Raw genomic sequence first — 24,421 nt, forward strand, 5'->3', positions numbered from 1 at the left:
CCGTCAAGCGGGCGCCTTTCGCGCGGAGCGCCCGCCCCCGCGGCGATCACGCTAGTGTGCGCGCTGCTTGGCCGCGTTGGGGGATTCCGAGCGGAGCTGGTTGAGCGCTCAAAGTCCCTCGTCGCCTCGCGCGCTGGCTCTGGTCGGGGGCGGGAGGGGGGCCGCTGCTGCTGCTGCTGCTGCTGCTGCTCCTGCTGGAGCCACCGGTGTCAACACAAAAGAGGGAGCGGAGCGCGGCGGCGGCGGCGGAGCCAGGCAGCCTCCCGCGGAATCGGGGACATGGACATGAAGAGGAGGATCCACTTAGAGCTGCGGAACAGGAAGCCCTCCGACGTAAGCCAGAGCGGGCGGCGGGGGGCTTCGCGGCGGCGGCGGCGGCGGGGGGGGGGAGCGACCGGGCCGGCCAGGCGGGGCGCGCGGGGAGCCAGACTGCGGAGCGCCAGGCGGGCGGGAGGCGCCGTCCTGCCGGCTGCCGTCGCGGGTGCTGCGCCGCTGCCCTTGAGGTGCCCACGGGCGAGCGAGCGCGCGCGGCGGTCCCTGCCCGAGGCGGGTGGGGGGCGCGGGATCGAGATGGCGGGAGGGGAGCCGACCCCCCCCTCCGCCCGCAGGGTCTCCGGGGGAGGCGGTTGGGTCGGTCGCCCGGGCGGAAGAAGAGAGGAGCGCGCCGCCCGAGTTGATCCTGCGCTCAGGAGTTGATTTGCCTCGGGCGGGGCGGGCGGGCGGGCGGGGGTCGCCGGCGAGGGGCCCGGGGTCGGCCTCAAGTTGAGGGCGCCCGCCGGATGGGTCGCTCCGCGCCGCGGATCAGGCGCGCTTGGCCGGGGAGCCATATTTGCAACTTTGTAGTCCTCATGAACGCGCCCTTTCTCTGCCTCCCCCGCCCCAGATGTGCGGGGCTGGGGCAGCGCGAGCGGGGCGGCCGCGGGGGGAGGCCCGATCGCCCCCCCCCCCACGCACCGGGCCCTCGTGTCCCGCTCGGCCCGGGAGGGAGGGGGCGGCGGCCTCGGCCCGGCCGGAACTTGGGATGCTGCCGCTGGAGGCTGCCTGGAAGGCGAAACTTTGTCCGCGGACTCGCCCGGCCCGCCTGCCCGATGGAGGGGCGGGGGGCGGCGGCGCTGCGTTTTCCTGCCAAGGAGAAATTAAGGTTGCGGGGGGGCGGCGGTCGCGCAGGCGGCGATTCCCCAACTTGGGGCTCCGCCGTTCTGAGGAGCGCTTGGCGCGCAGCCCCACCCAGGTGGGAGATGTTTTCCTCCGCCAAGGCGGCGGCGGGCTTTACATAAGACGGGGACTCGCGGCGCAGATCTGTCCCCCGTCCCCCCCGTCCCCCGCCTGGAGTGTCACCTGCCTCCCGGGCGAAGCGCCGCTCCCGCCCCTCCCCCCGCGCCGCTCCGCCGAAGCGCCGACCCGCCGTTCACGTCAGGCCGGTGTGGCGCTCGGGGAGCGGCGGCCGGGGCGGGGGGAGAAGCGGCGGCGCTCGGGGGCCCCACCCCAGCCCTGCTTCGGGGCGCGGAGAGGCGGCCGTTAGGGGCCCGCGGAGGAGCGCGCTCGCCCCCTCGGAAGCACCCGGCCTCCGCCGCGCCAGCCACACATCCGCCCGAAGTAGGACACGGCGCCATCTTTTTCCCCCCGCCGAACTGCAGCGAGGAAAAAGGGCTGTCCGAGCGAGCGGAGCGCCGGGTCGGTTCCACCCCCTCAGCGGCGGAGGATGCGGCCTGCCCGGGGCGGATTTCGCGGGCTGCCGGCCTTGAGGGGGTGGGTGGCGGAAGCCCCCCCGCCCGCCGGCCTCACGGTGCGCCCTGCGGAAAGCGCGCCCAGGATGGCCGCCTTCCCACCCGCCGGCCCGGAAGGCTGAGGAGGCTCCGCTCTGGGGAGGAAGGAGGCGGCGATCGAGGTGGGGGGCTGAGGGCGCCCTCCCGCCGGCGGCTGCCGCCTTCGCCCAGCCTGGCACGACAGTCGCTCTCCAGGGCTGCCATTTTGTCGCCGAAGCGAGGCGCGCAGTTGGCCTGGCGAACCCGGGGGGCGCTGCTTGGGCCGAAGGGGGACGGGGAGCCTCGTGCCGGTCGCTTCCTGAGGGGAGCGGGAAGAAGCGGGCGAGGAGGCTGGCCGATCGGTGCCCCTTCCGAGAGGCGAAGGATCCGCGCGCCAGGCCCCCCGCCCAGCCCCGAACGCAGCGCCAACTCCGGCTGCTTTTACCTGCCGCTTCTTCACGCCAAAGGCCTTTGCGAGAGCCCGCCGGAGCCGGTGCCTGCCGCGGCTGGATTGCAGTGGGCTGAGGGGGAGGCTTAGCAAAGCGGCCCCCACCCACCCCGGACTCTCGAAGGCTACCGAAAGAACTTCAGCTTGTCTTTTGCTCCACGGTCTCACAGCTGGGCAATAGACTCGTCGTAAAGAGTCAAATATTGTGTCAAGATGGCTTCGCAGCATTCCGTAAACTCGTGGAAGGCTCCATGCTTCCGTGCATGTATTATAGGTAGAAAGCGTGGGGATACATACCCCCCTCAAAAGGAAATAGAGAAATTATAGGCTATCTGGAATGTGATCGTTCACATAAGAATAATGCAGATTTATGTCAAAATTTTCATATAGCACTCTTGATCATTTTGCCAAATCAGAACTCAGGGGGGGGGGGGGGTTGGACATAAAAACGATAAGCAGCCTAGTTAATATTCAATAAAATTTTACATTGAAATTTTTTTGTGGTATTCTTTATATTGATTATTAGGTTGGAGATTGTTGGGATATTTTTTCCAGTGATAGAAAAAAATGCATGCAATTTAAGAAATGAGGTGAAATCAGTAGGAAATTGAAATTATGAACCCAGTTCTCATGTAAATTTTGCTGAAAATTAAGAGAATTGCACCCAGAAAGCAAAAGTATAAGTTACAATACTTAGGCTAGTCTAGGGCATGATGCCTTCTGTGTTAATTCTTGGCTGTGTTGTAAATGGTGCAATTTGCTAGTGGTTTTTTTTTTTTAAAAAAAAAAACCACTCTTCTGTTTTATTTATAATTGCATTTCTCATTCTCATGAGCTTTTCTGAGCTCTTAAAGGTGAAATTTGTCTCTGACAGTAAATCTTGAATTCAGTGGGACTTGCTTTCAAATAGCTGCGTTCAGGATTATCCCACCAGTCTTGTAATCCTGTTGATTTACAGAAGACATTGGTTAATTATATAATGAAAAAAAAAACAATTGAGAATTCAGGCTTTTGTGAAGGCAAGTAAGGTACAAACTTCAGGATCTTCAAAGCCAGGGACTTGCTTTTAAACATGTAATTTCAGAAGCTTAAATTCTGCTTCTTTCCACCAGGTGGACTCAGAACAGCTCACTAAATAAACAACTTGAAAACAAAGCTGTAATCTACCAAAAGTTAGTGTCAGAATAGCAGCAAAGGGCCGACAGAAAAGCCATTAACTATAGATCAAACTAGAAATATTCAGCAAGTGGCCTTCAGCCGTTTTATTTCCCCCCCCAAATATCTAAAAAGGCGTTCTCCACTAGAGCCTACTTTTATTAAGCACTTGCCTTTCTCTGATCTGGGGATCTGGAGGGGGGAAACATATGGTGGCCCTTAAGGCACCAAAGTTCCAAGTCATTCAGGCTCACTTGACCTAGTGAGAATGTGATTTCATGCAGAGCATGACAGAGTATTACGCTCAACCGCTTGTGAAATGCAATGGGATCAGGAGGCCCTGCCTTCTGCATTCATCTAGGGGTGAGGGATATAGCGAATATTTTCTAGAATTCCATGTGCCCTTCCATTGTGTTTCTCCGGCAACACATTTGAAGCTCAGTGAGATAATAATGAAATGTCACCCTCTCTCACCTGAAGGATGGCTGTGTAACAATTACAAACTATGTAGTTCTCAAATATGGCCGTGAGCTTTATTTTAACTAGATTTATATTTAACTAGATTTATTTTAACTAGATTCATGAATTTGGAGAACGCCTATGAAGTTGGTAGAAGAGAAGGAGTCACTGGTCCAAAGTAACCACGGAACTTTCATGGGGCTGAAGATGGACTTGAACCTGGAACTCCCTAATCGGCCCATTGTTTCAGTCCTTTAACCACACTTTAGAAGGAAAACCCTGTATTACTTCTAGTAATACAGAAGTAGCTTGTTGGTATGGTACTGCTGTTTGCAGCGTGTTCCAGATTCTAGTGCAACATAATATTTTTCTTTTCTCTCCATATTGGGTAGTAGCCTTCTAAACTTACCCAAGGACTGTTTTATTTTTTATTTTTGGTCACTCCATCCCGCCTGCTTAAAGGCTTTTTAATACTTAGAGTTCTGAAGTTGGTGAGTTTAGAGTATAAGAAAAAAGGTCATTTAGTTTCTGAAAGCACATCCAGGTGACATGGATTCAAATCCAGATTCAACCATAGGGGAAATGAAAGTAAACTCATTGCTAACTGTGATTTTGGGAAAATAATGTAGTCTGGGTATATATCTGAGTAGCTTCAATCCACTTTGCTTTCAGATGGCAGAGGCTCTCTGAACAGTTTGTATGTACAGAAGAAGTGAGCAGGTTTTTCTGCTACATTGGAATTCCTATAAAAAGAGTAATATAACTGCATAGACATTGACAAAACCAATAAACCTGCCTACATAGCTTTCAGAAAGCAACTCATATTTCATTAATTAGTCTCCCTTAAGTTTATTAAGGGAGTCGGAACTTTTCCCTTCCCTTTTTCCTCCCTTATTTTCCTCCTATTTTCTTTCATATTTTTGTATTTTATATTATAAACGAATAAATAAAATTTTAATTAGTTTTCTGTTGTTGAATACTTAAAGATGTTGGTGCCCATAAACAGCTACATAACCTATGATAAAGACAAAAGCGATAGAAAAGAGAGGATGCAGCAGACACAATCATAACCAAAATCTCCAGATAAAAAATAAGGTATCTTACAATAACACCTTAAGATATCTTGATCTTGTTGCAAATATGCAATGTCCCCTGTAAACCACAACTATTTTAAAATCATAAAATCTAGAAGCCAGCCTGAACTCATTTCTCTAGCAGCCTTTGGACCCTCAATGAAATGCCTCTAAACTTGTCAGTATGAGCCATGAGAGACTCTAATGCTTTGGGGTCCAAAATGAAAGTTGTGTTTTCTTTTGGGTTCATATATCTTCTTCAAGAAACAAACCATACGTTTGTCTCATTGTGATTTAACACTTTTACGAATATTTCTAAGCCATGCATGGACAAGTGTTGGGGCCACAAAATTGCACATGAAGTGTATTGCTTGATGTGCGTGTAAATAATATGCTGCTTTACACAACTCAGAACCTGCAGAAGAAATCACTTTTTTTTCCTCCCAGATCCCCTAACCCTTCTTGACTCGGTGGGTTCTTCAGCAGTGGAGAGTCAACAGCGCCTTGGAGTCCTGTGGACTCCATCTCTGGAACTTTTTCAGCCTTGAGGACAGTCTGAGCATTCTTGTCTGTGGTGGGGACTTCCAAGGATTTCAACCCCAGGATTCAGTGAGGCCCTGTAGATGCTTAAAACCACTCACAGAAATCACACAAAAGGTGTTTCTGGGATCAGTCGCCGCCACACTAGTCCTCGTGAGCCAGAGTGGCGTCGTTTCAAGCTACCATAGGATTGTTATTGCAGCTACCATAGAATCCTCACGTAGGTGGCCAGAGTGGCAGTTGTGGCTGCTCAGATGTGTTAGTAATTGCATTGTAATAACAGCGATAGCAGAACCAGAAGAGGGAGGGGAAGGAGGAAGAACCACAAACCCTACAAGTGTTGTGGAACAGGCTTTCGTAAGCAGAGGCAACCCATAGGTTTGCCCTCCTAACCATATCTTGATTTTGGTTAACAGGAAGTGGGATTTAACCCGGAGAAGACCCAATGTGCAGCCACTTACCATAGCTATAATGCACCAGTGGCTACCAGTGGTGTTTAAATGTAAATGGTGTTTTATATGCTGCTTTATATGAGTCACGGTGGCGCAGTGGTTAGTGGGGCAGTACTGCAGGCTACTTCTGCTGATTGCCGCTTGCCTGCAGTTTGGCAGTTCGAATGTCACCAGGCTCCAGGTTGACTCAGCCTTCCATCCTTCTGAGGTGGGTAAAATGAGGGCCCAGATCGTTGAGGGCAAGAGGCTGATTCTATAAACCGCTTAGAGAGGGCTGTAACAAAGCACTGTAAAGCGGTATATAAGTCTTAAGTGCTATCGCTATTGGTGCTCTTAAAAGGGCTGGTAGAATTAGAGTGTTGTTGATTTGCATTCTTCCGCATAGCATCTACCCATACAGGCTGACAGCCATTGATTACATGGGACCTTCAAGTCCAAGCCATGGCTTGATTGTAGAAATACAGATTAAAATGTCCCCGACATCTGGTGTCTAGTATCTGCATGGGGTGGCTCTTGTCAAACGACGCTTTAACTATGAATATTTTTCCTTCCTATTAGTCAGTTTTGATACGGTATTGTGACTTTCACTCATTCTGTGCTCTTTTCTCCGGAATTTAAAGAAAACCATATTTTTCTGTGTGACAGCAATTGAATTATTTGGGGGGTACTATTATATTTTCCCTCTTTTTTCTCTTTTTAAGGCTTGTTACTAACAGCTGCATTAATTTTTCCTCATATAATTTAGTTTCTCATCTCTCCATCCTCAGAATCTCTCTTTGATTCTGTTCGTTTCCATGCACCCTTCTTTGAGTGTGGTGCCCAGAATGAGATTCAGTATTCAGGTGCTTTTATTAACATAAGTTAAAATAACACGTGACTTTTTTTACAACCATGTCATACTGCAGACTTTAAGTCAGTCTCCAAGCAACTACTATTCCAAAATCTTTTTCCAGCCTAATATTTGGGGTTTTTTTCTGCCTTCACACTGATTCTGCTGTAATTGGCAAATAGAGGTAGTCCTCAAGTTACCACCACAATGGAGCCCAAAATTGTAAAGTGAGACATTTGTTACATGAGTTTTGTCCCGTTTCACAACTTTTCTTGCCACAGTTGTTAAGTGAATCACTGCAATTGATAAGATAGCAACCTGGTTGTTAAGTGAATCTGGCTTCCTCATCGACTTTGTTTGCCAGAAGGTCACAAAAAGGGATCACATGACTTTGAGACCCAGCAATGGTGATAAATACGAATCAGTTGTCAAGTATTTGAAGTTTGTTCACATAACCATGGGACTGCTTCAAAGGTCTTAACTGAAAAACAATCATAAGTCACGGACACTAAACAAACTGTTGTTAATCCAAGGACTATCTGTATCAACATGCCCTCCACTTTTTCATATAGCTCTTGATTAGGAATGTTACAGAGTGTGGGACCCAGTGCAAAGTCCTGGACTTTGGCACTTCACTTTCGTTGATTGAGGGAGAGAATTCGTGGCTACCTATTAAATAAGATTTCAAGCCAGATATGCGTCTCCTAAATTTATCCAGAGAAGATTTAACTAGCTCGCTAATCATAATGCCATGGAGTATTTTATCAAATACTTTACTGAAACCAAGACATATTATTTCTACATTTCCACATGCTACTAAAGAAGCTATGTAATTGAAAAAGGAAAAAAGATTAATTTTTGTTGTACACTTTGAAGATAATATGTACACTGAAAGCTTATGCACCAAAGACAAAAATTCCTTGTGTGTCCAATAACACTTGGCCAATCAAGAATTATGTAAATGTACAAAACAGAATGTGACATAAATAGAAACATATAACAGGGATAAATAAACCAGGGATTTTAAATAGTTATGGAGATTATGGCCATCGTGGAAGTTATGCCTTTCCTATATATAATCAATAACATTTTAAATAGTTTAATATCACACCACATTAAAAGACAAAAATCACTATTGAGCTAAAATGAATAAGAGGAACCATGATGAACACAGTATAAATTATTCATTGGAACTATATACTATATGAGTTTGGTCTATATTGCTAAAATTGTATTTAGATTCTGCAGTATGCATAAAACTCAATTTTGTGTATGATAACAATCCATGTGATGATCCAGGGTGGGATACAAAACCAACACAGTCACAAAAAACAGTTGAAGCCCATTTATTCCTTCACTTTGCTTCCAAGCTCCAAATATCGTTGACTGAAGACAAAAAAACTCCCACACATGCAGTTACAAGAAGGAGGGAGGAAAAAAAACACAAACCAGGCAAGATAAAGGCTTGAAGACTCCACAGATATCAGAAGACACACTGGGAAGAATGCCAAACTCAAAAGAGGAACCATAAACTAGAGATATTTCCATGTTTTGTTTCCAGCGCTCTCCCGTAAGCATGTCCATCCTCTTATCCAGTTGTCACAGCTGCAGCCCATGAAGAGGATCAAGGCCCTCTCCTCCTGAGCAGACCACGCCTCTCCCTTATCCTCTCCTCCCTGCATGCCCTGGGATGGAGAGGGGATGGGCCTGGGTCCTCCTCTGACTGCCCAGCCGGCCTCTGCCCTTCCCCAGCCTCCTCCACAACCTCCGGAGCCACACTTCCACTCCCTGTCGGCTGTTCCTCCTCTCCCTCAGAGCCAGCCTCCACCAGGGACATGCCAATCCATGTACTAGTTTATAGTCTGTGAATGATTTCAAGATGAAGCATGTGAAATTTGCTTTTAAGGTACAACGCTACTTCAGACTTCAAAGCATCCACAACTTGGTTAGCCAACGCTTCCACAATTTTCCAGTAAGAAGCATATAGTATAACTGTAGCCATTATTATGTATGGAAGCAATTCAGTATATTTTGAACAGGAATATTTTGTGTTAAAATGGGAATTCATCTTTTAAGATTTGTGCCATAAATCATTTCTCAGAATAACAGAAGTAGAAGAAACCTTGGAGGTTTTCTAGTGAGACCCAACCAAACCATTCCAGACAAATGGTTGTCCAGTCTCTTCTTCGAAACGTCCAGGGATGGAGCAACAGAACTTCTGGGGGCAAACTTTTCCACCGATCAATTGTTCTCACTGTCAGGAAATTTCTCCTTAGTTCTAGGTTGGATTTCTCCATGACTTATTTCTGTCTGTTACCTCTTCTCCTGAGAATAGGTTGACCTCCTTCCTGTCTGTGATGGACCCTCATATATCGGAAGGCAGCTATCAGGTCACCCCTAGTCTTTTTTCTTTGTTAGACTAGACCTACCCAATTCCTTCAGTCATTCATCCTATGGTTTAGCCTCCAGACCTCTTTATCATCTTTATTGCACTTCTCTGCACTTTTTCAAGACCTTAACATCACCAGTTTTGGTGACCACAAACTACAAAAAAAGATGTTGAGACTCTGGAAAGAGTGCAGAAAAGAGAAACACAGATGGTTAGGGAGCTGGAGGCTAAAACATAGAAAGAACGTTGCAGGAATTGGGTTTGTCTAGTCTAGCGAAAAGAAGGACTAGGGACAACAGGATAGCTGGGTTCCAATATTTGAGAGGCTGCCATGAAGAAGAGGGTCAACTTATTTTCCAAAGCATCACAAGGCAGGACAAGAAGCACTGAGTGGAAACTAACCAAGGAGAGAAGCAACCTTAGAACTAAGGAGGAATTTCCTGACAGAACAATCAACCAGTGGAAGCAACCTTCAGAAGCTGTAGGTGCCCCATCAGTGGAGGCTTTGAAGAAGAGACTGGACAGCCACCTGTCTGGAGTGATTTAGGGCAGAGGTCTCCAAACTTGGCAACTTTAAGACCAACTGGCTGGAGAATTGTGGGAGTTGGTCCACAAGTCTTAAAAGTTGCCAAGTTTGGAGACCTCTGATATAGGTTCTCCTCCTTGTGCAGGGGGCTGGATGGTCCCTTCCAACGACTGTTAAAACTGGAATTCCAGAAAATCCAATTTGTGAAATTAGTTGGGAGTCCAACAAAGGAACACACAATTCCAGGATTTAGCATTACTGCAAGTTATGAAGGCCAGTATTTTGAAAAGAAAAAAAAAATGAAAAAAGACCAGCTGCAGGCCCAACACACCGACTGTGAAATAGTTGCAGCTAGCTAATGATTTTGTTCAGTTGTACTCTGAACCTGGATTAGTTGAAACTGCAGCCAAGTTTTCTTTCCAAGTGATTGGACAGCTCTCCCTTTCAAATTTGTTTGGAATTCCTTTCCATTAACCGGAGCGTGTTTGTTTGGAATTACAGCATTGCCAGTATCAGCAATTCAGCCAAGGGAGGAAGAGGGCTCAGCGTATTCGCCATCTGCCTTTCTTCTGGGAGTAGGAGAGACAGCAACCATGGGAGAATTACTTGATTTTATTGTCATCATAGTTGACTTTGGAAACGCTCACTGAAATGGCGTACCTGGCCTAAAAACACATACTTTTTTAATGGAGCAAAGATAGTCCAGGTCAGGACAGGTAGTCCTCGATTTACCAGCCCAAAATTTCTGTTGCTAAGCAAGGCAGCTGTTAAATGGGTTTTGCCCCATGTATGACCTCTTTTGCCACACAGTTGTTAAGTGGTCATTCAACTGGCTTTCCCCCTTGACTTCGCTTGTTGGAAGCCAGCTGGGAAGGTGACACCTGGGGATCACAGGGCCCTGGCACAGAGCAACCGTCATCAGGACAGGCCAGTTGCCAAGCACGGAAATGTTGGTCACGGGATCACATCGATGCGACAAATGCACATAAGGGAAAACTGATCATAACTCACTTTTTACAATGCCGTTGTAACTTCGAACGATCCCTAAACTAATGATTGTAAATCGAGGATTACCTGCTTTGCATCCAGGTACACTCCTGGGTATGTCACTTTAGGCCTGCCTGCTTTTTTTCATGCCATAAATGCAGAGTGGAGCATTGGTCAGAGGTCAATGGCCAGAATTGTGTTGAAGTTTAGTTCACTTTATTGTCATTGCAATGACAATAAAGTGAACTAAACTTCAAACACCATCTTCAGTGCACATCATGACCATGACTATAAACACAAACACACATCCTTCACAGTCAATACATTGAATTCAAAACCCCTGATATTGCATTCATATTGCACTACACAGCAGAATTCAACAGAGCTCCTGCCCTGGCACAGAAGCTGTTTTTCAGCCTATTTGTCCTTGTTTTTATTGTCCTGTACCATCTGCCAGATGGTAATAGTTAAAAAAAGGGGGTTCCCAGGATGAGATGGATCTTTGAGGGTGTTTTGAACTTTCTTAAGGTAGCAGGAGGTCTAAAGCTCTTCCAAAGAGGGGAGAGGGCAACCCCTGGTCTTTTGGGCAACGACGTTCACCCTCTGGAGTGCTTTCCTATCTGCCATTGTGCAATTGGCAAACCGTATAGAGGTGCAATATGTTAAAATGCTTTATATGGTGCAGCGGTAGAAGCTCACCAGCAATTTCTCATTCAGTTGTTGTTTTCTGAGAAGTCTCAGGTAGTCGAATCTCTGCTGGACCCTTTCGACCAGGGCTGCAATAGGAGAGCGCCCATTGTGAAATAAATATGAGTGTTCCCCCCTTCCACATAGTGACTCTGCTCTGGCCTGAAACATACAGCAATTCTTGGGCCATTTTGAAATTTAGTCCTCTTCAATTTAGAGGGTTTTACTCCAAAATACTGTGGGTGGGTTTGGCTTGAAGCAAGCCTGGAATAGGTCAGAGAGTCAAGACCTCTGGAGTCTTATGAAGGCTATATAAATTACTCTGATACGTTAAATGCCTATTTATTTATCCATTTAGAAATCTCCCATCTCCTTCACAGAGGAACTCTAGGCGGTATGCACATAAAATGTTAAACACATAAAAACTGAATATAAAATGTAAAAAAGAAGCCAGATTTGTTACAATTCAACATTAAAAGGCAGGGGAGCGGGGGCACTAGCCAGCCAGATGGCTGGGAGCTCCTTCGTGAGCCCCAAGCCAGGTGTCAGGGCCAGCTATTCTATTCTATTCTATTCTATTCTATTCTATTCTATTCTATTCTATTCTATTCTATTCTATTCTATTCTATTCTATTCTTTTGGGACTGGTGACATTCCTTCATCTTACAGTTGTAACTAAGGATGACCGAACCTGAACTAAACCCTATTTTATTTATGTTTTATATTCAGGTAAAAGAACTTGTTCTTGACAACTGCAGGTCAAATCAAGGAAAAATTGAAGGCCTCACAGATAAATTTGAAGAGCTGGAACTATTAAGTATAATCAACGTAGGCCTCACCTCAGTTGTAAACTTACCAAAGTTAAACAAACTCAAGAAGGTAGGTGCTTGTCCTGTTTCATGAAGAAAAACGCGACGTGCCCAATAGTTACTTCTATAAAAGACCCTCGAACCCAGTGCTGAATGGGGGTCTCTATGTGACCAGTAAAGCCAACACTTTGGGTCTTTTTAATAAACGTCCAAGGGTGAAGTGTAAAGTGCAGGGATTTCCCAATATTTCTTGCTTTTCTCTATTGTAACTCTGCAGCCAACACCTCCGTTTTACACAGGCCCGTCTGCTCACCTGGCTGCCAATTTGGTCTCACCTGCTAGTTGGCTCAGGTTGTGCAGGCTTTAGTGTCTGCGCCTGTTCCCCCATCAGGCCCCCTTCTTTCCTCTCCCGGTAGCCTTTTCTCGGCCTCCTCTGAATCATCCTGGATCTTCTCTGCTGCTGACTGCCCGCTGCCTTCCCTTTTCTCACCCTCTGTTCAAAATTTGCTTCCCCTTCACTGTTGCCCTGTTGGCTTCGTTGCCCTTCCGCTAGTCTCACTGGAGGTGTTAATTCAGCTGTTCTCTCGGTTGGCGTCTCTCTGCTCTGCATTTGAGTCTCCCATGTTTCTTTCAGACACACTATCCCGCGGCCTGCATGTTCCTCTCCTTCCCCATTCCGCCTTCTTCCTCCTCCATCATTATTTTTGTGGCTTTCCTTGTTCTCCTATTATGAAGGAACGAGGGAATGATCACCTCACAGCCCACCTTCCCTCTGCAGATGTTGCCTCCTTAGCTTTATTTTGACTTTCGGGTGTGCTCTATTTGCCCCCTGTCTTGGTTTTCCTTTGTGCAACTGTTCTGATGGCCCCCAGTGCCATCCCTCCAGTCTCATTGTTGGCTCCCAGTCTGTTTTTGGATTCAGGCAAGTTCTGTGACCTCCGCTTCAAAACCATTCACCAGCTCCTGGGCTCCCTTTCCTCTTTCATTCTCTTCTATTTCTCCAATCCCTCGCTTTCCCCAAGCATCTTTGTGATACTGTTGCTTTCGTTTCCTTCCAAATCTCTCCCAAACCCTCTGTGTCTGTGTCCTATACCTTTACTCATTCTTTTGGGGGACACCTGGGTGGAATTTCAGATTATTGGGGTCTCAGGAAAGGAATGTCTCCTCTGTGAGGTGACATATGTGCACAGATAAGACTTTACTAGAGATATTGGAGAGCAAATGCTATATCCTCCTAAAACTTAATAATTGTGTGTGTGTGTGTGTTTTTAATTGTCTCAATATTTATCTCCTCAGTTCGAGTTAAGTGACAACAGAATCTCAGGGGGACTGGAAGTATTGGCAGAAAAATGTCCGAACCTCACACATCTAAACCTAAGTGGCAACAAAATAAAGGATCTTAGTACAATAGAACCTCTGGTGAGTCCATGTAGACTTCTTATAGAGAAGCCAAGTGTCAGGATTCCGGCAGTTGCCCCCATTTAATTATGACTCTGCGGCCAACCTTATTCCTGAGCAGTTACAAAAACAACAACAGCCCTGTAAGCCAGATGATGAAATGGACAAATGACACGTAGCGTAAAGTCAAGTACTTGAAAGGCAATTTCAGCCAATCTTGCCTTTTTACGGCCCTTCCTTTCCAGACAAAAAGGACAAATTTCTGTAGCTTTCAGTGGAGTAGGAGTCGTTTCCACATTAACTCAGGATATGGTTCCCTGTTTCTTTCGGTTCTCCTTGACTGCCTAGTCTCCGTGCTGGTAGTGTTGCATTTTTAAATGTTTAAACTTTTCCATACTCCCTTCAGTTTGTCAGGCAATAAGTTCCCCCTTTCCTCCCTTTTTCTAAACTTAAAACAGCCTTATGATCTGGGCAGTTTCCTTGTCATTTCTTCACGTTTCTATAGAATCCATAGAAACAATATTTGTGGACAAGCCAGAACCTAAAGGAGAGAACCGTAGAAACCCGGGGTGCCTCAAGTGAGGTAGCAGCTGAGGGGAGGCAGATGTAGAACAGCTGCAACTATTGTCCTCCGCTGCCTGTTTTCAGGGCCCGTGAATGGCTGCCCTGAACGTTCACTGAGTAACACTGCGACTGGCAACGGTTTTGGATCTGCTTCTGGCCACCAGATTGCAGCTTCTGCTGTCGCACTTTGTCCCTGCTGGCTTTCTGCTGAGAAAGTCAACGCACTTCAAAATGGAAAGTACAGAAGAAGAAAAAAAAAAGTCTGTAAGGATGAAAAATAAAAGTATGGTGCCGTGCGGTGTCTTTGTCAGCCTCCCCCATCGAATGGGACTACGAATCTTCCTTTTTTTTTTTTGTTTAACCTAACAGAAGCCTTTTCAGTGCTGACACGAACAGAGAAGAAGAGTCTTAGGTATTCGATATTTTTTAGTTAATATACACCGATATTTAAGCACCTGAAGGCTATTCTTCCACTAGGTTGGGCTGACGGAGTGAAACTTGCCCAGTCATCCCGTGAGCTTCTATGGCCGAAGGTAGCCTTGAATCTTCTGTTCCAACACCATAAAATACGGCTTTATTCGTGGCTTGGCAAGGGAGCGCCCGCATCTCCCTCTGGTGGTTGCCTAAAGGGATGTTGTCTGTAGGCTGGGAACAAACAGGAGGCGGCTCCTTTCATGGGATTTAAAACTCCTGGACACCTTGACAACATGCAATCCGGGTTTGCTCCCGTTGAGGCTTTGGACAGGTGTCTTGCAGACTCCCAGTGATCTGTGGCTTAAATCCAGCTCTCTGGAGCCTAAACCCGGACCAACTGGATGTGGCCGCTTCCAAACCTCTCGTAGGCCAATTCTGATCCTCGCCAGATTGAGAGGCTGGAAGGCGTGTGTAGTTAAGACGCCTTTCAATTCCACATTTGGAGCATTCCTTTTGTTATATTTCTGACCCAGTGGCGTTGGGCTGAGGGTTGGCTTTGAACCCCTTCCTTTTTCTTTCAGGAGAAGTTAGAAAACCTGAAGAGTTTAGATCTTTTCAATTGTGAGGTCACCAACTTGAACGACTACAGAGAAAATGTCTTCAAACTTCTCCCTCAACTCACATATCTGGATGGCTATGATCGAAATGATAAAGAGGCCCCTGATTCGGATGCAGAAGGTTACGTGGAAGGCCTGGATGATGAAGAGGAGGAGGAGGATGGTGTGTGAGCCCGATTCCTAGCTTGAGGTTGACTCCCAAGAACAAAACTCCGTATCTTTGCCTTATTTGATGCAGCAAAACCATCCACAGAATTATCTCTGTCAATGTGTACCATTCCAGTTTGCCCTGGAAGAAGCAGGAGACGGGACGAATCCTTGAAAAATCCCTAGATTCCAGTGCCCTGTAATTCTTGGCACCAAATATTGATGAACGTTGGCATTTTGTACTGGAATGGTGGGGTAGATATATGAGAGAACCATTGAATAGCAGAGGCCAGTATCTAAAGGTTGATTTCGTTCCTCTTTCAATTACTGGAAACAGAACTTGTGGATATGATGATAACGGCCACTCCTACAGATTGCTTTCAAGGGGATTGCAATAAGTTGGAGGAAGAGACAGTACTCAGTAGCTGATACGTACGATGGCTTAGTGGGGCAGCAGAGGCCAGGAACAACTGCCTTCAACCTGATTCTAAATTTCCCACAAGTTTTAGGCATGACTGCTGGCTTGAAAATCAGTGACTCTCAAGTAGATCCAATCCAGAGGGGGCTTCTTATATCCGTGCCCTTTCTGGTACCACGGTTCCCTTAAATGCGTGGCTTTTGCGGCACGCCCTATCACAGTGCAGAGTGTGCCACGTGCAAGTAGGGAACTATTGGCCTGAGAATGGTGAGGAATCCTGTCCCCATCCTGCAGCTCCTGGAGAGGCAGGTCCCTTGCAAGTCTATTGTGTGAAATAACCAGATACTAGAAATAAAGTTGACGAGGGAAACTTACGCAGAGGATAGGAACATAAGCCTCGATTAAACTCAACTTCAGAAAAATTTGGAACTGATCTGCATTTCTTTCCTCTTGTTACGTTCCACTTCATGAAAACATCGGGTGGTTTTGCTGTTTTAAATAGATTTAGCTGGTTTGGAGCATTTCTCCTTCAATTTGCATGAGATGAGAGAAGTGGGAGAACTGCGTGATAGGTTGCTTAACGCTCTTGGTCTTCCTGTTGGGTTTCCTGGAAGCAGCTTTGCTCATTGCTGAAGGCAAGCTCTTTATTTTGTTCTTTTGTTTCATTCAATGCCTGTCTTCTGCCTTCAGGACCGGCCTCCTTTGAGAGCCTAAAATAGCTTGCCCAGCGTTCCTGTCCCTAGTATGGACTCCAGGTGATCACAATCTCTGAGACGCAGAATGCAGGCACTTAGTTGATAGCCCCAATGTCCAGGCAGCTGAAGGACGGTGACTGGGAACCTGGTATTTCTGTATATGCTCAGTGGCAAACACACACACACACACACACCCTGCCCCAGTCCTCCTGCAGAAGTTCAGGACTCCATCCGGTTCTGACTGTCATGTTGCTCTTCTTGCCTTTATGGCCTGAGACAGATGAAGCAAAGGCGTGGAAGAGGGACCGGAAGGCAACGGAAAGGGCTCCTCTCACTGGACAAGGTGATAAACGGGCTTGATTTTTCTGTTTTGTTTTATAGAAGAGGACTACGATGAAGAGGCTCAGTTAGGAGAGTATGAATTAGAAGAGGAGGAGGATGTGAGTGGAGAAGAGGAAGACGTGAGTGGAGAAGAGGAAGACGTGAGTGGAGAAGAGGAGGTGAGACCGGGGTACTTGCGGGGGAGAACCAGGCCCGCTGCAGGCATCTTGCTCTGGATGAAGTGGGGTGGGATCTGCGATCAGCCAGAGTGGATAATTTGCCTCCTGTCGAATACGCTTCTGGCAACTCCTCTTCCAGTTTAGACCAGTTCTAGATGCCATGAAACACTTTGGCCTTTTCTCTCTGGCAGGAGGACGAAGAGGGTTATAATGATGGTGAAGTAGATGACGAAGAGGAGGAAGAAGAAGTTGGTATGTGCAAAAGCAAACCTCAAGAAAACCTCTTTGAAAGGCTAAACGATTGGGAGATTGGCTGTGATGCTGTGTTGCGGGCTTAAGCGCTTGGCCTGGAAGGCAGGCTCGAGTCGCCCTGCAGCCAGAGAGCTTTCTGGGGGACCCTCGGTCTGGCTCTCCCCTTCGGCCAACCCCTCCCTCAGAAGAAAGCTCTTGGGGGGGAGGGGGGGAATTAGGAGATGCTTCCAGGGAGCCTGTCTTGAGCTCTTCTTCAGAGGGAAAGTGAGACGTGAAGGAGGAACGCGAGGCCTGTAGGTTCTTTTTGATGCGATGGGGAATTTTCTTTGGGGCAAAGTTCATTTATTGACTAGGGGACTTATAGAGCGGTCAATATGTAGTTGGAATTAAACAGATACCAACCAGCTAATTTAAAAAAAAAACAGACCCTAAGGGCATTCAAGAGTTCTGGGTTAATATTTTTATTTTATTCCTCCTCTTTGCACATATTTTATATGGGAAAATGGTGCAGGGCTGCTTAGCTAACCCAGTTTCAGCAGCTGGGTTGCAGAGTGGGACTTTGCTCCCCCCCCCCCCGGAAGTGGGGCTGAATTTGGCTGCTGGTGGAAGCTGCTCCCCACCACCCCCCGCCCCCGCAAGAGCTGCCCAGGCCTTTGCTCCGCTGGAAATTGGGCTTAAGCCTAAGGGGGTTGCTTTGCGATCCCAGAAGCCGCCCCCTCCATCTCTTTTGGGGCTGCATTGGGGGGGGGGGGGTAGTTTGTGGGGCAGAGAGAGATGTCCTTTGTCCTGAACCTGAACCTCTTTCCTTTGACAGAAGAAGCCCGGGGGGAGAAGAGAAAACGAGAGGCCGATGATGAAGGCGAGGAGGAAGATTAAATGCAACATAATCTGTTCTGGGGGAAAATAAGTTTCCTATTGTGATTTGACTGTTTATACCCTGTATTTTCACCCCTTCTCACCCCCCTCCCTCCCTGGAATGTAACGTTGCTGTGAGATCAAGAAGGAAATGCTTAATTTTATGGGCAAGGGGATTAAAACAACATTTTAAAAAAATGACAACCTGCCACTCCGACTGCTACCTTTTGTTTCTGAAAAAAATCATTTTCTCTCTTATTCCTGTTTCTGCAGAAGCAAACCACGGAAAGACATACGTATGTTTTTCTTGGGAGTGGCTCATCCTGGACTCTGGATTATTATTATTATTATTTTTTTTAGAAAAAGTTTTTTAGAAATAAACGTGAGCCGGGCAATTCACGCAAGGGTTCGAACGGATGGCTGGAACAGGGAGGGCGGAGGGATAACGTGGGCCTGGAGACCCGGTGGCGGCTTCTTTTCCCCACCCCTTTTTTTGCCAGTTTATGAGGATATTGTAAGTATTTCTTCCTTCTCTTCTGGGTGCAGCAAGATTGGCCACGGGAGCCTCCCAGCCACCATCACTGCAGGGGAGCAGCGGCAGCGTCCAGATAACCGAGTGTTTCCTTGTTACCTGTTTTGTGAATGGCTGCCCTTCCCAGAAATCCCTTTTCTTTCACTTCCTGTCGGTAACATTTACTTGGCTGTTTGTAAATAGTGACCAACTATGTAATTTCTCTCTCCTCTCTCTCTCCTTTTTATTTGGTTTGTGGGGGTGACTTTGCAAAGTTTTATTTTAAAAGAAAAAATCTTGTAGGGCATGGCCGGGCAAGCTTCTCTCGGGATGGGAACTGCGCAAGGATACGGAGGGATCCTTGTTCAGCTCCCATTCCTGGCTGGTTCGTCTTCTGACTATTTTGAGGGGATCTAGAGCAGTTCTCTGTAAAACGGCAGTCATGGAAATATCTATAAATATATATAAAAAGTGTTCCTAATTTCCTGAGTTAACTGGTGAATTGCATTTGACAGTTGTAATAAAAAAAGAAAATGTTTGAACCCTTTTAACTAAAGTGTGTACTATTTTGGTCTGTAAAATACTATATATAAAAGTATATTAACAACTCCTTGATATTAGGTGATGAGAATCTGTCTCCACGTGTGGTCTACTCTACAGTACGCTGAAGATTTTTTGCAAAGCTTTTAATTACCAGAGGAAACATTACTGGACTCCCAGGCCAGTCGGGGTCTCTCTTCATACACGAGCATGGATTGCTGATAGAAAAGTTGTATTTTCTTAAAAAGTCAGTAAATTGACTGCAAAGTACCTAGTTGAATGTACAGATTTAATTTCATGTCCCTCTTCCAATAGAGCATTAGAAGTGGGCTTGTATTTTCTAGTCAGTTTCTCATCTGTATATAAACAAGCACAACCATTGCGACCTTCCCTCTCGCTCCCCAAAGAGCCAGACTTTTTGAGTTTTATGTCTTTGTTAATTATGAATTTCAATAAATCTTTTTATACAATTTTTTTTTTCCTGTGGCTTATTGCAGTAAATGGGCCACGTGGGAATTTGCTGCTTAATTTTAAAGTTTTTTTTTTAAAAAAACAACAAACTTCTAATTATTTTAAGAAACTTTAAAAAAAAAAGAAAAAGAAAATTGATTAATCACAATGGCTCAGTCCACCAAAGCAAAATACTTCATTGAAACAGAAGTTGGGGCCTAATTAAGCGGCTCTCCGTTTCATTTCCGGGCTTCCCAGAGGAGGAGCCCGCTAGAGCCCCGGAAGAACGGGAGCAACCGCGATGTGTATAGAAGTTCCCTTCCCGGGAACGGAACATTCCAGAACACTCTGCAATGTTCTCTTTCTCCTGTGGGCCACAGTGGCCGTTCCAGGGGAGGAAAAGGGAACGACCTCGAGTTCTCTGGAGAAAGCAGGTTTGCATACCTCTTACGAGGTGTCTGGTAGATCTGCTTTTTTATGTCAGGTTAATGAGAAGCTTTCCGACCTCTGTAGCCTAGTCGGTTTTCCATTTCCATTCGATCCCGTGGATCTCCCCTCCGCGGAGTCTTCTTTCCCCTCAAGGAAACCATTCTTGGTTTTCCTACTCACAAAGTAGGCGGGAAACAGTCAAAGAGGCTAAACGTGCCCAGCTTTTACTATCCTCCAAGCTCTGTCATGAAGGCAAGTAGATGGCTGCTTTCTAGAAAAATCCTGGCCATTGTTTCAGACTTCACACCACGAGACACTTTGCTCTGCCTGCGCCCCTCCCTGCCCCCCCCCCCAATCCTTTTGGAAGGCATATATATATCCTCATTCCACCCAGAAGGCAAGGAGACATCACAACGGGCTGGTTTGCTATTTGGGTAGCTTTATTTTGTGGCTACTGCGGGGCAGCATAAATAAGCGGATGGGAACACTTGAAGTGGCGTGGTGGGAAATCGGTGTTAGGCACAGAATACACAATGTGAACATGGATGGCAGAAGAGAAGAAAAGGAGCCCAGTTGCCTGGCTGTCCTTGTGAATTAACAGTGTGGTCAAAGGTAGACTCTTTGGTGCACAGGGTGGAATCTGGCAACCTGGCTCTTAAGTTTCAAGGAAAGTGATTGTCCACATCAACTGGCGTGGGAAAATGTGAAACCAGAAGCCCTGAGAAGTTGAAAGGTCAGCTTTTCCTGGCCCTTTATGGACAAAACTGACCCTGTCAAGATCCACTCTTCTGTGTAGTAAAAGCTTGTCACTACATTTCCCCAGAACATCTGAATGGGATGGTTCCCAAAACCATAGCTGAGGGTGAGCAGAAATAGTATATGGCTTCGATACTTGGAATGCGTCCCCTTAAATCTTTTGAATCGGCCAACCCCTTAGCTAGTTCCAAGCCAGCGAAGGCTGGATTGAAGCCAGGACAATCGCTAATGTGGCTAAGGGTGATGGCTGGTCCAGGGGCAACAACTTTGATTTAACAAAGTTGCATTTACAACACCTCTCCTAACCCTTCTAGCAGGCAGGTGTCCTGGCTGCATTCTGCTGCTTGTGGGATGGATGACAGCAGCAAGTGTGAGTGGGCCCAGTGCTAGCCTCCCGATGCAGGCATCCCTAGGTAGTGTGTAAATGTGTTCACTTACACACTCCCCAATACAAAAAGTCACATTCAGGAACACGAGATTACTCTAGAATACTGTACACAACATTTCAGGCGCTTGACTTCTTCAATGGGCATTGAAACTCAGTTGCCATTGTAATTTGATCGGGATTCCACAAAACAGAACTACCACTTTCTTATTGATGAGAAAAGGGTGTGGCTCCGGAAGGAGGGAAGAGTCATGCTTAGAAGAGCTGGCAGCAAAAGTTAAATTACAGTCACAACACTCCTTTTCTGTAAAGGCAGCCAGCCACCCTCTCTTCTATTTTGGAGAGCAAAGTAGCGAATTAAATATTAAGCCTTTCTCCAGCTGAATGTCTTCAGGATGTATTGGCCAGGCCATACAGGCTGGAAATTCTGGGTACTCAACATATCTGGGTGACTCCAAGCTGAAATCTGTACTGTACTTATTCGCTTGGCAGGCACTTCTGCCCGACCCTCTTGCAAAATTTACCTTCCAACTGTACCTTTTCCTTGCAAGTGTATGTGGCCAGTCCTAGTAATAGGGAGGAAGAAAGCTAGTTAACGCAGAATACTCTCGGGAGGACAGAGCCTGTTCTTTGCCCCAAAGAAGGGCTAGCAGATCTGGTCAGCAAAATTCAGGGAGAGACTAGATGGCACCCTCAGGGATACAAAACCCCAAACTAGTGGCTGCCATCTTGTGCCACCTGCATTTCTGCCGCCCAGATGAGGCAGCCAGGAGCAGCGCCATCAGGTTGAGCTGCCACATTGCCCAGCATCTGCGCAAAATGTCTCCCATCTCAGGCGGCAAAATATGTAGGGCCAGCCCTTGAAGATTACAACTCCTTTGGGATTAAGCGTTCCTAGCGTGGGAGACTCAAGAAATCCTAACCAACCAGCCGTGAGTGAGAAAGGCATTTGTTATGCTGCATGCATGGCGTGAAGGCAGAGACAGAATGGGCTCGGCCATCGTGGTGGGAACAGCAGTTGGCATATGCAGAAATCTAAAATGTGGGTGATCTCCCCAAATGGCTATGATGGAGGAGTCCCACCTGCCTGCCTCCCCCTCCAGCCCTTCTGCAGGACGGCTGCCTACTGGAACTCTTTCATATCTTCTTGGTTTTTCAGATTTGATCCTGAGATTATTTTTATAAATAACAAGGCAACAAATATACCAAACCCTCCTCCGTTCTCCCCTTTTCCCCATTAACAACTCTAATGAAGTGGATTGAGCTGAGAGAGAGAGAGAGAGACTGGCCCTAAGCCACCCAGCTGCCTTTCATGCCCAAGACAGGACTAGAACTCAGACACCTGGTTTCTAGCCAGGTGCCTTGGGTTGAACGTTACCCCCTCTCCCATTTTATGGGGGAGGGTCTTCCAGTGACTGCCTTTGTCAGCAGGCAAAACGTTCAGCTCCAGAGTCTTTCTTGGAAGTGAAGTCAAGATGGTCGCGACGGTGCCGTTGATGCAAAACCTTCCTAATGCATCCTGGCCACTATATTGATTTTGAAATCCGCAACACCCCCCCCCAACCTCCATGAATGGCACCTGAGGCTAAAGGTTGGCACCTTGTTGTGCAGGTAGCTTGCCAGTTTCCAGTCCTAAAAAGATGGGAATCTTTTTTTTTTTTTTAATTTAGTCTAAATAATTAGAATGGGCCTGCAGTTCTGTTAAGTGCCATGAAAGCTATCAGGGCATCACACCTCATGATCCAATCATTCGCTCAATAAGCAGGTCTGCATTGGGGCAGGGGAGAAGCAACGGCAATCCATCTTCCTGGACAGGCTTCAATAAGGATTACCACCCACTTTCCCTGCCACAAATCGGCCCTTTGCCAACTGCTCCATTAGCTGCTGAAGAACCTGAGCTATGAATCTGTGTGAAAGCTGTCAGGACAGGAGAGTCAAGTTTAACGTGTAGGACTGGCACTCTTCAGGATATATATATATATATGCAGCTGAAAATGCAGGTCTGTACTGTCCACTGCTTCTACCAAAACGAATAAAATATACCCCTAACTCACAAGCTGCTAATGGGTAGTTCATTAAAAGTGCTTAATTTTTGCTGGATTAAGTGCTCCCCACTTGAAAACTCCCTGTTGGGCCTTTCATTTGGACTCTCTTGATCAAGAGAATGATTTGCTAGGCCTGTTTGTGTTGGATTTGCATTTGGGATTGTATTCCCTCAAAACCTTCATCTACTTGTCACTTAACAGCATCTGTCTCCTTTTGTCAAGTTTATCTTCAGGACTCTTGCAACTGTGTGTGTGTGTGTGCGTGCGTGCGTGCATGGGTGTGTTATGTGTGTGTACATGGGTACATTCACAACCACTCTTGAAGAGACCAATTAGAGATGCGACCTGCATGTATTCATTACCCGGGTGCCCACTGGGTATATTTCAACAGAATAAATTGTAGCTACCAGCCCAAAAGTGATGCCCAAGCAAAGCGGGTGCCAGGCAGGCAGGGTGAGCCCTGGAGAGTGTTCAATAACGCCAAAGCCCAAACCGGCTGCAGGGCTCAAGGAACGCTCAGGTCACAAGGCACCCACCCCCCGGACGGTTCCCAAGAGAAGGGAAGCCGTTTTCCTTCCAGACTTCTTTTCAGGGTAGTGAGTTTGCGTTCCAAGTGCACGCTTGCTGTTTATGGACATCCACCCTCTATCTCGTGAAAAGAAAGGTAAGTAATAATGAATTGAGTTGCTTTTGTCTGGGCTTACAGTGTTTCGCTTTTCTCATCCCTGGACTAATCAGAGATGAAAAATGATTCCGTAATTTTGCAAGAAGGACAAAGAGCATTTCGCTTCTACTTACTTCAAGAGAAATTTGGAATATACGCCTCCCTTGTTCTTTTCATGCAGTAGTTCTCAAGTTAAATCATACAAATAACTTTTTAGTGCTAGGCAACGACCACAGAAGAAGAGGCTTCCAGTTAGCAGGCGCACCCATGTGCTGGCACAGGGTCTCTGGCTCATATCATGTGTCGAGACAGTAAAATTAAAGAGTGGGTATAAACAAAGAGTTTCTTTAGAAAAAAAAAATCCCTTCAGAGTCCGTTGTTTTGAGGGTTATTGCGCAAGTTTTTCAATTCCAACTGTAGCTGTCGGATTTTGATGTCTTTCTGCGAAAGCTCAACCTTCAGCCGGCGGATCTCGTCTTGTTGCCGGAAGAACATTCGGAGGAGCTTCGTGGAAGACAAGAAACAGAAAAGGGTCAACAGAGTGTGAGGCTGAATAGATTGGAACCATGGCAGCAAATGGGCTGCAGGATCTGAGACTGGACCCCCTTGGACCTCTGGGTCACCTTTTCGGGAGGACCTGAGAGGCATTCGGCAGTCCCAGCATGGTTTGGTAGACTGCCCC

General features: G+C 46.8%; 2 protein-coding genes across 7 annotated transcripts in view; one reads left to right on the top strand and one right to left on the bottom strand.

The window, feature by feature from the left end:
* Positions 1-78: 78 nt before the first annotated feature.
* Positions 79-19,021, top strand: ANP32A (acidic nuclear phosphoprotein 32 family member A). Of its 6 annotated transcripts, none has more exons than XM_026709244.2 (7): positions 79-333; positions 12,020-12,169; positions 13,396-13,518; positions 15,057-15,255; positions 16,734-16,852; positions 17,044-17,104; positions 17,919-19,021. In XM_026709244.2, the coding sequence occupies exons 1-7, from the start codon at positions 280-282 to the stop codon at positions 17,978-17,980; spliced, it is 768 nt and encodes a 255-aa protein (XP_026565029.1). In that variant the 5' UTR covers positions 79-279; the 3' UTR covers positions 17,981-19,021. The 6 variants fall into 6 exon arrangements, with proteins under 6 accessions (XP_026565029.1, XP_087798010.1, XP_087798011.1 ...); XM_087941884.1 differs by having other exon boundaries at positions 16,734-16,834; XM_087941885.1 differs by having other exon boundaries at positions 16,734-16,834; positions 17,047-17,104.
* Positions 19,022-23,345: 4,324 nt separating this feature from the next.
* CORO2B (coronin 2B) overlaps positions 23,346-24,421 on the bottom strand; it is a 54,636-nt gene continuing 53,560 nt past the window's right edge. The window contains exon 13 of the mRNA XM_026709243.2: positions 23,346-24,243. Within this exon, the coding sequence (XP_026565028.2) occupies positions 24,106-24,243 (138 nt within the window). The 3' untranslated portion in view covers positions 23,346-24,105. The remainder of the gene's footprint in view (positions 24,244-24,421) is intronic.

This window comes from Pseudonaja textilis, chromosome 13, assembly GCF_049901715.1.
Source record: "Pseudonaja textilis isolate UNSWEBS1 chromosome 13, rPseTex1.2, whole genome shotgun sequence".
Taxonomy (NCBI): domain Eukaryota; kingdom Metazoa; phylum Chordata; class Lepidosauria; order Squamata; family Elapidae; genus Pseudonaja; species Pseudonaja textilis.

What these genes read in the sequence shown, in the direction of transcription:
- ANP32A (XM_087941881.1), top strand. Translation starts at nt 4,825, where the DNA reads ATGATAAAGACAAAAGCGATAGAAAAGAGAGGATGCAGCAGACACAAT. An exon ending in ATCTCCAGATAAAAAATAAG is followed by an intron (nt 4,903 to 12,019) that starts GTATCTTACAAT and finishes TTTTATATTCAG; the next exon opens with GTAAAAGAACTTGTTCTTGA. An exon ending in AGAGGAGGAAGAAGAAGTTG is followed by an intron (nt 17,105 to 17,918) that starts GTATGTGCAAAA and finishes TTCCTTTGACAG; the next exon opens with AAGAAGCCCGGGGGGAGAAG.